The 16,583-nt window shown below is 34.4% G+C and overlaps 1 protein-coding gene across 1 annotated transcript in view; it reads right to left on the reverse strand.

Moving 5' to 3' along the window:
* Positions 1 to 16,583, reverse strand: part of Mlip (muscular LMNA interacting protein) — a 124,100-nt gene that overhangs the window by 87,877 nt on the left and 19,640 nt on the right. The window contains exons 4-5 of the mRNA XM_071613926.1: positions 14,127 to 15,626; positions 6,772 to 6,843 (exon numbers count right to left, since the gene is read on the reverse strand). Of these exons, the coding sequence (XP_071470027.1) occupies positions 6,772 to 6,843; positions 14,127 to 15,626 (1,572 nt within the window). The remainder of the gene's footprint in view (positions 1 to 6,771; positions 6,844 to 14,126; positions 15,627 to 16,583) is intronic.

A 16,583-nucleotide genomic window follows, 5' to 3' on the forward strand; every position in this document is an offset into this window, starting at 1 on the left:
TGAAGACCCAAATCAGACTCCTTTATAATGTCTTTCTGGCCCTCAGACTAAAGTCAACCATTCCCTGATTGGGCACCATATACTTAAGCATACTGTATGGTAATTTTTTCCAAAACTATTTCTTTACTATACTGGACTATTTGTTCTATTATGGCATTATCTTTGTAGCCCCAGGATACAGAACATGGTAGAGGCTCAGGAAAAATCTTCAGGATGGATTGAAGAGTGAACTCAGAAAGTAATGGATTTAAATGAGTAAATGAATTATATAAATATGATTTTAGGACTCCACAGTGAAATGCTTTAAATAAGTTGTTTAAACTCTAAGTATTTTAACTAATAAATAAATTAGTTATTTTTCCATAATATAATTAAATTTGCTTCTCATCAATAATCAGCTCTTAGCATGTGATCAGTATTGGTACAGTGAGATGATTTTTTTTTCAGTCAAAACTAGATGTGGTTGTTATTTTAGCTAAATTGGAAAATTACTGCAGGCAAATACAACTTTTGTTGGGCTACTCAAATTATTAGACTTCACTCAAAGAATGTCAAAATTATCTACTTATGTCCCCAAGAAAACTAAGCAAGATAATGGTTTTAAGCAGAAATGCCAAAACCTGAAATGGGGGCAATAGTCAGATGGTGTTAAAACTATTTTGTATGTGGAGGGGCTTATTTTGGATTAGATAGCCTTGAAATTTACTAGACTTGATATTTGAACTGACTAGAAGTTATTTGTCAAATATATCATCTTGATCCACTTCTAACAGCCATAAAAATAGCTTTTTTTCATTGTTCAAAAATTTATTAAAAGAAAATATTCTAAATCTCTCTTAATAAGCCTGAGAATAGATTTTTATATATTTATATTTTGTTTGTTTTACAAGTTAGCCATCAGGGTTGTATTGAGGTTTCTTTACATTTGTTCATTGTGAGTCAGTCTCTAAAAATATTCCCCAGTAAAATATTGTTATTAAAAACATTTTTCATCAAATTGCACTATAGCAATTGATGCATAAATAGAATATTGTTTAAATATTTTTTAAAAGATTTAAATTTTTAAATCTAAATTTTCAGATATATTCTTACTAGAATATTTACAATTTACACAGAACAGCAAACTTTGGAGCCTAGATTTTAAAAGGAGACCTAGTGAATCCGACTTTCAGCAGAAAATAGTTTCTGAACCTAGCACTGCATTATAATTAAGAGCCAAGTGCTACGAAAAAGCATCGCAGATCATATTTTCATCCTTATGAGAAAATATGCCAATAAACTGTAATAGGTGTTCTCCACTGAAAAAGAGCACCTCTGATAGAACTGTACTTTTCAGTCAGATGTATTGAATTGGTCTAAACTGCTCCCCAAGGAAATGGGATTAAGTTCTAAAAATCTGAAGATGGAATGAATTGATCGTTCTAGAAATGAAATTAGACAGCAAACTGCCTCCAAAGGAAGAATGATCTAAAAGGACTTGTAAACTTTTTGTTATCTCTCGACCGTCTATTGAATTGAATTTCAAAACTTCTGTACATGAGTTACTGGATTTTAGTAAGGATCAAGTGAACCTTTAAAAATGATTTATGTTAAGCCTAAATGCCCCTATACTTTCTTAATCTGCTCAACCATTTGGTAGAATAAATCACCAGAGCACTACAGAAGACTTGCTTCAGGAATACAATACCATTTGTAGGATTGCAGATATTCTCAGAAAAATAAATCTTACTTTGATTATCTAGTTGGGGAATCAGGTCTTAACTAAAGAGGGGAAAGTACACTCTAAGCCAAACGAGCTTGTAAATATATAAAATTAGTTTCTTTAAAGATCTAGGACTATTTACCAATAGATTATTTTCTTGTGATCAGTATAAATTTTTCAAGAACCAAGGAACTCAGTGTTTTTAGTCCCATGAGCTTTGAAAGAGGATTTAATGCCTATTCCTCCCACAGAAAAAGAGGGATTTTTGCAAACTACTACAGTGGGTTTCAGACCCCTTGCATCAAGGCTCAATGATAGGAGAAGTCATACTTTTTCTCCATTTAATTAAGGATATTAGAAGGGTATTCCTTATTTCCGGGCAAGATCTCCTTCACTATAATTTGCCCCATCTCTTTCAGTAGCTCCAGGAATTGGGCTGATTTGCAATCCCTGGCTCTTTCAAATCTTTTCATAGCTAAATTTTTTCCAATTCCCTTTAATTGTTCCTTGTTTAAAAAAAATTGCCATTCTAATTCAAAGAGGACTTCAATACATTTTAGTGAGTTAAAAAAAAAAGTTGAAGACAGGGTTTCAAAATCACCATCTCTTGCTCAATACTTCAATTTAACAATCTGATGCCACCACCGCATAAAGAGCAGGGTAATGCTGGAAGATCAGATGTCCTTTGAGGTTCAGCAATATACTAACCCTTCACAGAGTTGTGAATCCCACGTGGTTTGGTGCCTGACCACCAGAGTACTCAATAGGAGGCCATTGCAAGGGTATCCTCTAATTGCCCCAATGCATCAAGTCAAAAACCAACCTGTTACCCTTGTATCAGAAGGCCTTTTATGACTTTTCACTGGCATATAGAATTGGTTAGGCTTACTCTATCCTAAATATTCTCCAGTAGTAGTATTGATAGTAGTAGTATTTCAAATATCGTATACTAGGCCCCTTTATACTCTTAGGAGTGAAAACTTGCCTTAAGATTGGGATGAAATTGCAAATTTTAGAAACCTAACCAGCCCCAAACTAAATACATTCATTCACTGAACATTTAAAAAAAGAAAACTACTATATTTACTCAAAATGTTCATGTTGGAGAAAGAAACCACTCAGTATGAATAATTAAATATGATATAGAAGGTGCATCCAGACAACCACCTGAGGATAATCAGTTAAGCATGGGTATGAAATCTGGAGATGTTTTCATTGCCAAAGAAATTGGGAACACACTTGCCTCTGTACTAATCTAAATTAAGTGATACCTCTCTTGGATAGGTCATTGCTAAATTAACAACTAGATTTTGTTAAATTTTTGAAATAGGCAAAGATCTTAAAATACTCTCACCCAAGAACATATGCTTAGTCAGATTGAAGTTAAGAAAATCATGTTTTTAAAAATCAATAGTCAACTTAGAATAAATTGATTAAAAACTAACTTGATATCCCAAATCTTTGCCTTTCTATTATTATACATGGTCTTTGCAATGGTGTTCAAGATAACTATCCTTTAACTTCCTTCTATGATGAAACAAAAGAATTTATCCTGTAACTCTCTATTTAAATAACTGACCCTATAATTTTATTTGATACCTGTAAAATTGTGTGTGCTAGAATTATTCTGTTTAAGATAAACATACTTATAAATTAAATTTATTTTGAAAATGGCAGACAGTAATGACAATTATTAGGAAAATAGTATTTCACCCTTGTCCTGCTTTTATATTGAAGGGAACAGAAAATTTGAGCTCCCTTCAAGAAAAAAAAAATTATTCTTTCTTGGAAAACTATTAATCATTAATATGACAAAAAAATGCATATTTTTGACATCATGAAATATTCCTTCCTTCATGTGCATTTCCTTAAAATAATTATACAATAAAAATAACAATCCATTTACTTGAAATATTAGACTGTTCCCACAGCTTAATTTTAACTTTTTACATATTGCTCTCAAACTCATATAAGAAGAAAACTTAGTTAATAAGAGTCCTTTTAATATTCCCCAAAATAGATGATTGTGCAGGCATTGAGACCAAGAATAAAGTTATTTTGTCCATAGTACTCAGTCTGTTGTTCAACACGCTAGAGTAGAATCCATAGAAAATTGCAAATACAAGTTTACTTTATAGTCACTCTTATTTCATCCTCGTGTCTTAGAGAAGATGATTATTGGAGGAAACTTAAGCCAAAGACCCTGATGCCAACACATTAAAATATGATGCCTTATATTTATCTCTTCCTATAAAGCCCTAGTTAGGACTTAAGCTAAAAATGCTTCCTTCACAAATGTTCACAGAGGGAAAATGATAGAATATGGAATAAGCCATAAATTTAAGTTTTGATGCAGACAATAAATTACAGAAGTACCAGAAAACTCGTGTCCCCTGCCAACAAAAGGTACTCTTTTGAAAATAATGGGCTTCATCCAGGAGTGATTAGAGCTGAAACCAAGCCAATAATTTAATGATAGCTTAAAGTCTCATTGCAAGAGACGCCTGTATTTCAATTTACAGAAAATCTTGCTTTTAAAAATAGTATTATTTTCAAAGTAATTCCAGTTTCTCGTTAATTAAAGAATATGCTATGGAACAAAATGCAGCACAAGATAGCCATTATGGCCATAATCCAGCTGGGGATAGAATTAATTGTTGAAATATTTAAGACTTAAATTATATATGCAAGCTCTATCTTCAAGGCATTCCACAGAGTGGACCAAATGTTATAATGAGACTGCATCTTCCTGACCCTTAATTGAGTTCTATGCAATATCAAAGGGACCACAAAAAAGCTTCTGTGATTGAAAATATTCCAAAATGTTAATTCTTTTCAAAATAGAAAAAATTCTTAAGATTATAGTCCTAATTTTCCACTCAATTCAAAAATAAATCCCTTTGATTTTAGTGACATAGGATGAATTATATTGTGTAAACAGATGTGTAAAGAAGACTAAATTGCCAGATTTATTTTTAAAACATTACAACACTGAAAGGAGCAACAAAATTCCATTAAAGAAGCATTATTGTAAAGAAAATAAACTCATAAAATCTTTATATGTCCATGATTTTAAAATTCTTACAAAGCAAAATTTCTGATTAAGAAATACATAACATGGAAAAAATAATAGAAAATTTGCAAATTTATACAAAAGATCTAAAGAAGAAAAACATCATATTATACCTTGTGACCTTTGAATAATTTAAATATTTATGGTCCTCAAATAATTTACCTTGGCCAAAAGACAATTATCTACTCTAGTGTTCATACAATAATCTGTCCCTCCTTAAAATAGCATTGTGTTAAATTAATTATCATAATATTTACATTTAGTTGCACCAAAATTTTAAAAAGTTACTTTTCTACAATGTTATATTTTATTCAAAATTAAAAACATAATGCCTTTCCCAAATAAACTTGCATGGGTTGAATATACATCAAAACCACCATACATATTTATGAAATGGGTTTTTGAGAAAACTGAAAATTGAATGAATGAATCTTCATTAATAATGAACAAACAGGTTGTAATCTCTATAATTCAGTTAATTGGAAGAGGAAAAGCTGGAAGATAGAGATTCTGCATCCAGCCTTATATCACAGACTTTCCTGAAGTATTAGCTGCCACTTTTCTCAATAGAAAATTAACTTTGTAGCACTACTCCAGGAGAATGAGCTTCAGTTAGATGGAGTATGTAGAGATGACACCAGGATGTAGGAGGCTTCTAATCTCCTCTTTGCCTCACTGATAAGAAAGTTTGTTCCACATCTGTGAAAGCAGACACTGGTGACCAGAGACAGGAGTTCTCTATTTGAAACCAGCAGAGGGCCTGTGGTCACCACGACTCCCATGATGGCCCTAAACAGTGAGCCAAGGGGCAACTGGGGCAGTGAAACTTCACACATACCCTGAAGTTTAGTGCCATCTCATCTTTTAACAAGCTATCAAAGGTAGAAATTCAGGAAAGCTAGAGAAAAGCCTGCAGATGTCTCTGAAGACTAGTGACCTTTCAGGACAAAGTATTTAACTATATAGAACATAGATTCTAGACCATATGTGGATAATATGAAATTATAACCAGAGATATAAGAAATGCGGTCCACTTGATATTCACCTATATGCTATTAGCATTTCTCACTAACAGTTCCTATTGTCAGATAAGATCTCATACAAAGGTTTCATTGCAGATTATGCAAATAGAACAAGAATATTGGTTCATTGATAAACTAACATTTTGAAAAATGATAGTAACAGTACTTGAAACACTACAATTACACAGGGGAAAAAATGGGCTTGACACACTAAGAGATCAATAGACTACATAAAAACAATATATGAAATGTATAATTTGACAGACATGGTAGTTGATTTTACTTTGATTCTGATATGAACACTTCATTTGACTCTCATTTAGACAAATGTGGTGGGCTTACTAAACAAGACACTTTAATTTACAAGCTGAAGTAACATCTTATAATTTTATAATCTCAATAGCAAAGCAAAAATGTCCTAGAATCATGTGAAAGCAGCTCGGTCATTAACAGTGATCTCAATCCTCCCTCATTTCTAGCAAAAATGAATGAAGAAGGTTAGCTCATCCTGAGGTATATGATGTTATTCTCAACTGTAGTGTAGTTCCACATTGTGTAGTGGTGGAAGCCAATATTAATCATCAAGTCTTGACCAGTCAATGACCAAGGTGGCCAGTTGGCACATAACCCCATTCCACCTTCATTCTTTTGATAATATATGTGAAGTAGAATAAAAGTTCTTGAACATAAAAGTTATTTTAAGTTCCAAAAGATAGGTATATTTTCACATCTGAATCAAGCTCCCCAAGTCAGCTTGACAATGGACTAGACATCTCTGAACTCATTGACCCCTTAATGATAAATCAATAATGTATCCAGTTATATTAACCAAGATGCTTTCATGCACATCATCCTTAATTAAGAGAAGTTTTATTTAACTTTAAAATATAAATCTTCCCAACAGAAATTTTAGAAACATAATAAAACTGACATTAGCAACATAAAATTCACTCTGTTTTTGAGCCAACACTGACCTTCTGTTCCAAAAGTAATGTGTTTGTAGGAATTGCTGCAAAAGCCTTGTAACTTGACTTGGTCTTGTATTGCTAGAACGGGTAACCAGAAAGCAAGAGTGAAGATGAAAAAGGGAAGAATATGACAATTTTAGACAGCTCTACCAAGTTAAATGACAGGTTATCAAATGAAGAAAAGAGTCATTATACTTGAACAACTTGTTTCTGACAAAAAGAAAATTAGCTCACATGTTAATATTTTATTAGAATGAGAAGCAAAGAAATGCTACAGTAAAATATCAGCCTAGAGATCATAGGCAATTAAATGCAACACAGTTTCACAACTTAAAAACATTCATTTCCACAGTTACATATAAATTTCTCATTAGCTGCATGCCTGCATAGGAGTACTATTCTATAAATGAGCAAGGTTCTTTCTGTTGATCCTCAAAGGAATATTTCTTCTTTATAGTACCATAATTAACAAATAGTATAGCAGTAAATTTAATTGAGCTCTTGATACATTTTTGCATCATTCATAAAACAGAGATCATAATACATAAAATTGAACAACAGTTCTTAACAGGGTAGTCAATAATTTTAATAAAATATCAGCAATATAACTTCATAATGGAGAAACAAGTAAAAGCCCCTGATCTTTTAAGTTCATGTTTTCTACCTCATCATCATCTCTCGCACTTTCTAATATAGTGATATTGATAAAGTAAATTTTAAAAACTTCCTAAATTTTAAGTAAAATTCAGTGTGATGTAGTTTAGCTTTGTGGACTATTTGGAGAAGAGAGGTGAGTATAAGGAAGTTGTAGGAAGCAGGATAAAAAAAAGCATAATCAAAAGCTCAATTGTGATATTACTCTGGGTCTCAAGCTGATTAAGTTCAAGGCTCCTATCTCTTCAAATGTCCTTGCTTTAGGCAGCTTCCCCAGTGGCTCAGAGCTAACCAGAAATTGGCACAGAGCTATAGGGTGTCTCAGTTCCTTGGAAAGGAAACCAAAGGGTCTAATGAAGAAGACAGGGCAGTACAACAAAATTAAACCTTGAGTTTATGAACATAATTAAAGTAACCTTCATTAAACTGCTGGGATGAAGCTAAGAGGATGACACATTCACTGTTCTAGGAAGAAGCTAAAGTAGAAAGAAGTGCCAAACCTGGAGGAAGATGTCAGTATCCAGCTAGAAACAGAACACATTTTCTTTGTTCATTTTTTTTAAATTTTCTGTCTACTGTGTTAGATATAATGAAGAGAATTGAGCCATCTGATACCTGGGTGCCAGCTGGTTTGACATAGAAAACCACCTTATCCTGATAATTGTGTTCATCCACACACATGCTCACCTCATACACTCCACACACACAAACAAATGCATATATTTATATGTGCACAGACTCCTAAATTCACATGCACTCACATAGAAACATACATATATACACACTCGCACCTGTGCAAACACACACTCAGCAAAGCATGCAAAGATCTCAGAATCTGCATCCTTTTTTTCCCATGAAATAAAATCTGAATGTTCTATTTTTCTCTTTCATATAACTATTTCCCTCATGAAGTTCTGTGACCTTCTACCAGGCTCTCCACTCTTCCAAGTCCTGTACTCCCATCTCCTCCTACAAGAAGGGCAATTGCTGGAGGATATCTCAGGTCCCTTCATGTCTTAAGACTTCACATTGACCCTAAAATGCTGTGGTCTACCAGCAACAAGGTATTTGAATAAGGATTGAAAAATTCAATGTCACCTCTTCATATAGGAGCAATAGGAACTGACATTTATTATTATTTAATTTTATAGAAATCCTATAATTAAAATCCATTAGGAAAAGCAGAGGCATGATCTCTATCTAAGTCCATCTTATTAGGTTTGACTTCTCATTGTAAACTGTGAGGATAATGATTTTTGTATTATTTAATGTACTAATATTATTTAATGTTTTTAGTAGGTGTGTCATTTTTAATCTTCATTCAAGTTACATACCAATGATAGTAAGTTCTTACTAGTAGGTTCTCCCAATTTGGTAGCTGTTAAACTGTCCTGAAAATCTGTTTGGATATGCACAGTTCAACCAGTGGATTCATTCAACAAATATTTATTGAGTAACTACTCTATGACATGCACTAGTTCTCTAAGACACATATATCCTTTCCTTTTCAGTCTGAAAATCTTGATTATTGGTATAAAGGATACTTTTTGGATCCACTCTCTTTCCTTTGAGTTCTCTCAACAATATTGTTAAACCCAAACATGAAGTTCTTTATTCTAATTTGAAATATATTTCTTTTTCAGCATTCCAAAGCTTCCAATTTTATTAGTTTCCCTATTTGATTCAAAAATAAAAGAAATAATATGAAGTCTTTTAGAAGGGAGATTTTATATTTTTTCTCATTTTATTTTCAACAAATCTGCCAGAGAACAAATGTTGAGCAAGAATTCATTGACTTGAAATATTTAATTAAAGTATTTAATTGAAGATTATAGCAAGATTCAGAGGATATGAAAAAACACAAATTTTAGCTCTTTATCTATTGATCCAACACTAGACCCACTTGGCTGACACCCATCTTCCCTGCTACAAGTATGTGCAGTGGGCACTTCCAACACGTTATGATTTTGAAGTCATCCCCCTTTGTGATCCACAATGTTTGAATTCTTGAACTTGGATCCCTGTTTTGTTTAGGGTTTGTTATGTGTGTGTTGGTTCGCTTGTTTTTCCTTTGAAAAGTCTCTTCTGCAAGTTAAATTGTACAGTCCCCCAATTAAAATGCAAATATTCCCTATCCCAGGTCAAAGGAAAACTTGACAATCATTGACATTTGAGTGTGAATTATTACTAAAATCAATTTAGCTGGAGAGAGGCCAAGGGAATGGGACATGAACTGGTTAGTGTTAAGTCAAGTGACACAAATAGCAGACATGGAAGAATTGTGGAATATCAGGAGTCCTCAGAAAAGCACCAAGATCTTTGGAAGGGGGTGGAATAAAAGACAGTGAGATAAAAAAGAATTGAGAAAGTATATGTCTAGCTGCTGTTTTATCATTTCATACAGTCTCTCAGATGATTGCTAACTATTTGTTATTCAACCTACAAAATAACACAGAAATATTATCTTCACTTTCATAGCTATCACCTCCCAAGCTACCATCATCACTATCCTAGCTGATTGATTATAATAACCAAAGTCTCTCTACTTCCCCTCTCATCCTCTTACAGTCTACTCTTAACACAACAACGAGGATTGTGTCACTTGTCCATTCAAAACTCTCCAATGGCTTTTTGTCTTCCTCAAAGTAAAAATCAAAGACTGAAGAGTGGCCTACACTTAGGTCTCCTTCTGACAATCTCCAAGTATTGTCACTCACTCCTCAACTCCATATTGGCCCCAGCCTCTGCCCTCAGAACATTTTCCTCATTCTGCTCTCTTAAGGAACATCACTTCTTTGGATGTTGCTTTCTCAAAGATGATTGACTTATTATTTGGAGAGTAATTATTGATTGTTTCTCTTCCACCATGGAATATAATAAGCAGGCATTGTTGCATGTTTTGTTTGTTGTAACTTGGAAAGATATATATTAGCTACTCATTACATATTTATTGAATAAATGATTTGTTTGAACCCAGACTAATTATTTTAGGTCATGAAGACACATCTCATATTGCTCATTTCCCAAATGCTATGCAGTTCTGAAGAAATGGAGACAGCCACATACTGACTGCTGCCACTAATTCATCAGTGTAATATAATTGAAAATTGTTTGATAAATGAATGTTTAATAAACAGAATACCAGCTATGAAGACTATTGAAATATCCAAAGCTCCCAGCAGTTTCCCTATACAAGTTATATGTCCAAATAATTTTGAGGCCAGTCCCATTACTGGAGGACCTCATAACTGGAAGAGATATTCAGACCTTTTACAAACCCCTTTTAGTGCGATTCTGATGTAATGGTCACTCCAATTTATATTAAATACCATGATGACTTACTACAAGAAAAGTTTAAATTATTGTATATGTAAATGAAGGCAAAATATATTTGGAACCCAAACACAACCCCTATGGGTGAATTTTATGATATCCAGTCTTTGTCAAGAGGAAAAAATATGTCTTAGACAATATAAATATTGATCAAATAGTAGCCTGAGCAACATTCAGATAAAAGTCTATCCTGCCTAGGGCCAGACTCAAAACAAAATAATATTTTAAAATCATGTCTGATGTAATCCAAGTAATCCAGTAATCCAAGCAACTCAGGAGACCAATGAGAACCACAAGTTCCAGGACAGCTTCAGCAACTTAGGAAGACCCTATCTCAGAATAAAAAATAAAAACTAAAAGGACTTGGAATGTAACTCAGTGGTAAAACAACCCTGGGTTCAAGCTGCAGTACAAAAAAAATAGCAACAAAAAAAAAAACTGCATCTGAAATTAACATAACAATTATATCATACTAATGCGAACAGATTCAAACTATAAGACCTATCAATGAAAAAGAAACATCAAACATGCTCTTTTTCTGAATTTAGCTCAGCATACTCTGGCTGTTCCATTTTATTTTAATATCAAAGGACAGTAGGGCCCAGACTTTGAACTAATATCCTTCAAGCATTTCTGTTTCAATTTGACGGCCATTTGTGTTCTAGCACCCATATCCTTTAGGAATCTGGGCACAAGTGAAGCTGATCTAAATCTGAAGTTCTTTGACTTCAAAAAGAGCCCTCGGCTTGGATTAGCACCACCCTGGAAGGAGCAAGTCAAGAAACAACTAAGGAAACCATAGAAATTCTTTGATTTCACAAAGCTTTTGTCTCTTTCTTCCTATCATTCTATAAAATAATCATGCCAATTTAAACAAAAGTCAAATGTCAAAAGAAACTAGGATAGGATTTATCTCTACCGGCATCAATTTTAATGATTTTTATACTTAAGGTATAATTCTTGAAAATAATGGTTTGTAACAAAAAAAAAATGTTGACTGATTTTTAATCTAGAAAGATAATAATAGCAAGAAGCAAGTGGGAAATAAAAAGATGAAAGGGAACAGTCTGCCTCAGAGAGCAACTATTTTTGCAATTATAAATTTAACCCATGATAAGAAACTTTTTTCTATTCAAAAAAATAGATTAATGTTTTTACTGGTGGTAGTTATAGTACTCATTCTAATTTTCATGTTCATCAACTTAAGTGTGTATTTTTATAACCTTAAATTTTCTTAACTTGGAAATAAAGAAAATAAAACAGAAAGAAAAACCTAGTGATTGAAATTCTTCCATGGTGGGAGCAGGAAGGGAGTCGGGGGGCGGGGGGGGGAATAGGTCTTCACCAGCCTTTAATTTATCAAAAGCCTTTATGGACTCCCTCTTCTGTGTCCAAAACAGGGCAAAACAGGAACAAAGCACAGTGAACCACAAATAGGAACACTTTGAAGAGGCTTATGGAGTAAAAATCACTTTTCACAAAGGTAATGAATAATTTATATGGCAGCAAGTCTTAAAAAATGATTTTCAATAAATTCAGGAAATAATGAATAGATGGTCAGGATTTTTAATATACTGCAATGAATTTCATAATCACACATAGGTATTGAAAAGTCATTAAGAAAGTTCATTTCACCTCAAATAAATAGGAATTTTAAATTTAGAATCATAGAAAAAGTTAACTTTATCCAATTCATTTGCTGTGAAACTTTAAAATATAAGGACTTAGTCATTAAAATACATTTTAATATGATACAAATTGTGAGTTCTCGTCATTATTCCATAAGAATGATTTTTTTCTTCATGAGAATTATAAAGTGGGATAACTTGGTAATTAATATGAGTTACTTTTTGTAGCAATAAATCATAGTAGAAAAAGAACAAGGCTTCAAGAATTAGCAGGCTTTAATTAATATAAATGTTAGCTCTGTACCAGATATTTGACATAGACAAGTTATTCACTGAATTTCATTTCTTGGTGTATACAAATAAGGATAAAAATATTACCAATTTCCTGTGGTTATAAAAATAAGCAAAAAGCTATGCATTTTAATCAATTATAATTATTTTATGTAGCTATTAGATAGTTCTAGACTCACAGAAAGCATTTAATAATTGTAGCTGTAATTATTATTACCATTATTCAAATCTATTACAATTCAAATCTTGTATCTCCACATATAGTCTTCTGGGATTATCTTCTGTATATTTGGTCAGGTTGTTTTCCATTTCTAAAATGCCAACTCCTTTTCTCTTCATTAAGCTAAATCCTAAACATTTCCAACAAGACTGACATCTATAATAACTTCCCTCACTAGCTATATCCTGTAATAATATTCCTGTTTTATTGAACTCAGTCAACAATTACTTTATTTATAATTTAAATTACAAAATGTTAATTTGATTGCATACAACTTGCTGTCTGTATCCATGGTTTTGCAACAGATTAAATACATTTGGAAAAAATTGTGTCTGTACTGAACATGTACAGACTTTTTAATTCCATTTAAAATACAGTGTGATTGTCATTTACATAGTCTTTACCTTTTACTAGGTATTATAAGTAATCTAGTGATGATTTAAAGTTTATAGGAAAATGTCTTAAGTTATAGGCAAATCCCATGTCATTTATTTTTTGTTTATTTATTTATTGGTACTGGGGATTGAACTCAGGGACTAGACCACTGAGTCACATCTCCAGCACTATTTTTTGTATTTTATTTAGAGACAGCATCTCACTGAGTTGCTTAGGGCCACACTAACTTGATGAGGATGGCTTGAACTAGCGATGCTCCTATCTCAGCCTCCCAAGCCTCTAGAATTACAGGTATGCACCACCACACCCAGCTATGTCATTTAATTTGAGACTTGAGCATCTGCAGATTTGGGTTATCTCTAGTTGGTCCTGGAACCAAATCAAGCAGGAATAACTGTACTTGCTTTCTAGTTTTATTGTAGAATTAGTAACTCTACATTGTACTTGTGTATTTTTCTGCTGAATGAAATTTTATTTTTCAAATTAAAGTATTATCTTTTTCCCCTTTAAAAATCATGTGTTCCAAAGAAAGCTAGTCCAATGGTAGACATATAGTAGGTGTTTAATGCATAATTCACATTATACCTAAATAAAAAATGCCCTTGGAGTCATACATAAAATGTTACCTTAAGAGGAGGTCAAATCAAAGGCATTTGCAGACGTAAGTAATTTTAGACAGACCATAATTCATCTCTACATTCAAATTTACCAAATTCTAGGATCTCCCCCCATACTTTCTCCACTTTCTCATAGGAGCAGAATATCAATGTCATAACTATTGATCTTCCCCCTGAGAATCCATATTTTGAAATTAGCATGCACCATGCAAAAAAAAATACCTTGGGTTTCTTGTTTTCGGGGCCTGTTGACAGGGACAATGCACAAGGTGAAATCAGCTCCTTGGTTCTTGTTAGAGAGATGGGTATTGATGGTGTTGAAACGGGGGCCGTGTGGTTGGATTTTGTGCTTTCAGATTTCATCATTCTTGAAGGCAATGAACCACTGCCACAATTTGGGTGCAGTGTTGAGGGACTGAGCTGTAGTGCAGGGGTGGGCAGAGCAGCAGGTGGGACTGAGGAGGACCCCAAGCTGGGAAGAGAGGCACAGCCAGCACTGCAGAGAGCAGGTGAAGAAAGAGCTGAAGGATTCAGCCCCTGGCCTGATGGTTTATATGATGATCTTTGGGATCTGTCTATCAGGTTTGAAAGGGCTGGGGATAGATGGAAACATTTCTCTGGAGAGGAGGGCATGGTGCTGTGATTAATAGGAGGAGATACAGAAGATAATGCAGATGAGGCTAATGTAGAAGGGTGTGTGTATGTATTCCTGGGATTCTCTGAACCTCTGAGATCCCCATCCTGTTTGTTCTTTGAAGAAGAAAGTGAAGAGCTTGGTGGGACAGGAGGAAGATCTGCAAAACTAGAGGCATTGGTTTGTATCGGGGAGAGCATTGTACCACTCTTCAAAGAAGTAGGAGACGGTGTTTTGTCTACATTCATAGAAACAAGGCTGCACTTGACAGGTGTAGTAGGAGAGAGGGAGGACACCTGAGAGGTGGGAGTAGACTTGGTGAAGAAAGGGAGGTGGAAGGATTGCTGGGCCAGCTCAGAAACCTGGTGTTCTGCTTGCGCTGGAGACTGGGCTCTCAGGGAGCAACTTGAGAGAGATTTTTTAGGTGTGAGTGTGGTTTGCTTTACTTTTTGGTCAAGGGCGAGAGTGGAGGAGGCCAGGGAGTTGAGGGAGAAGGTGGGGCAGGATGCAGGGGACACAGGTCTTTGGTGAGAAGGGTTTGACTTGAGGATAGCAGTGAGAAGGGAAAGCCGGGAGGGCACCTGGGATTTCACCCCTGACTTTGAAAGATTTCCACTAGATGACATTTGGCTACAAACAGTAGAAGAGGAGCCATGGAAAGAGGAGGTAAGTGGTTTCGGACTTGGAGAGAGTGAATGCATGACAATGCGGACTGGTATGTAGGAGGCTGAATTCGACTTCAGAGAAGCACTGGAGGAAGGTGAAGGAGAAGTGGTTTTCAGGCTTTCTCTGGGACTAAGGACATTCGAGGTTAAAGGCGTCGTCTTCTTCAGAACTTCAGGTGCCAGTCCAGGGTTTTGATCTGCTGCACTTGGACTGGATAGATTAGAACCTGGCAGTTGAGTGGAATGGGGAAACGGTAATGTCCACGAGGCGCCCTTCGATGCAGAAAAGGGTGAAGAGTGAGCAGTCGTTTGAAAATACGCAGCTGTTTCTTCTACCAGGGCCCCACTGACATCCAGCCTCCTAGTGTGGAACTCCTCTAGGACAGAGGCTCCATCGAGGTTAGCTGGGACAGGTGGTGTTTTCTGATTAGTTGGAGAAACAAAGGAGAAAGCAGGTGGTTTACAGGCAAGCTGCTCAGAGGTAGTGGGAGAAGAAGTTAACTAGAGGAGAGAAACAGACAGATTGAAATAGGACATTATTTGTGAAACTATCAAAATATTCTTGTTACTGTGTCACTAAGCAAACAGTCCTTCCACTAGTTTACACAAAAGGGGGTGCCTTAAGCCTCCATGAAAATGAAGGAATTTCTGTTTTGCTAATGAGTTCCTGCTACAAAATAAGATATAATAAACTTTGAAGATTTGTATTCAATACATGATTGATTCCCCGGTTTGAAAACCAGTGTAAAATTTTCTGTGTTTCCATTTGGAAAATAATTCATTGACCATATCTAAAATATTTGTCTTAATCTGGAATTGTGTGATTTGGAAATAAATAAGTCACCATCCATATGAATTTGAAACTTCACTTTGGAAAATGAAATAAATTTTTTTCCATTGGAAGTATATAAACCGTAATGTGAGGATAATGACTACAATCCTAATCATCATCATCATCATCATCATCATCATCATCATCATCATCACACTTCAAGTGTTTAAAATTCTAGACATTTGGACTACTTACTCCTACATGTCATGAACTTGAATACGTGCCCAGAATTCAAATGACAAAGCACCCAGAGCAATAAATTAAAAGAGTCAATGCAATGTCCAGAATAGAAAGAGAGCTCTAGATGATTCTCCCTAATTACTTGCCAGAATGAACACTTAAGAGGAACATTTAATGAACATTTAACAAATGATTTGGACTATGCTGGAAGGAATAGTCTCTCTTTGATATCAAAAGAAGCCAGAGTACTTATAAATATAATTCAACTGAAACAAGCAAGCAACCAATTCCATACCAAATAAAGATGCAATAAAAAACAATTCATGCTTTTCTAACAGAAGCTAGAGAAAGCTTGTGAAATAACCAGT

This window comes from Marmota flaviventris, chromosome 6 (genome assembly GCF_047511675.1).
Source record: "Marmota flaviventris isolate mMarFla1 chromosome 6, mMarFla1.hap1, whole genome shotgun sequence".
Lineage (NCBI taxonomy): Eukaryota > Metazoa > Chordata > Mammalia > Rodentia > Sciuridae > Marmota > Marmota flaviventris.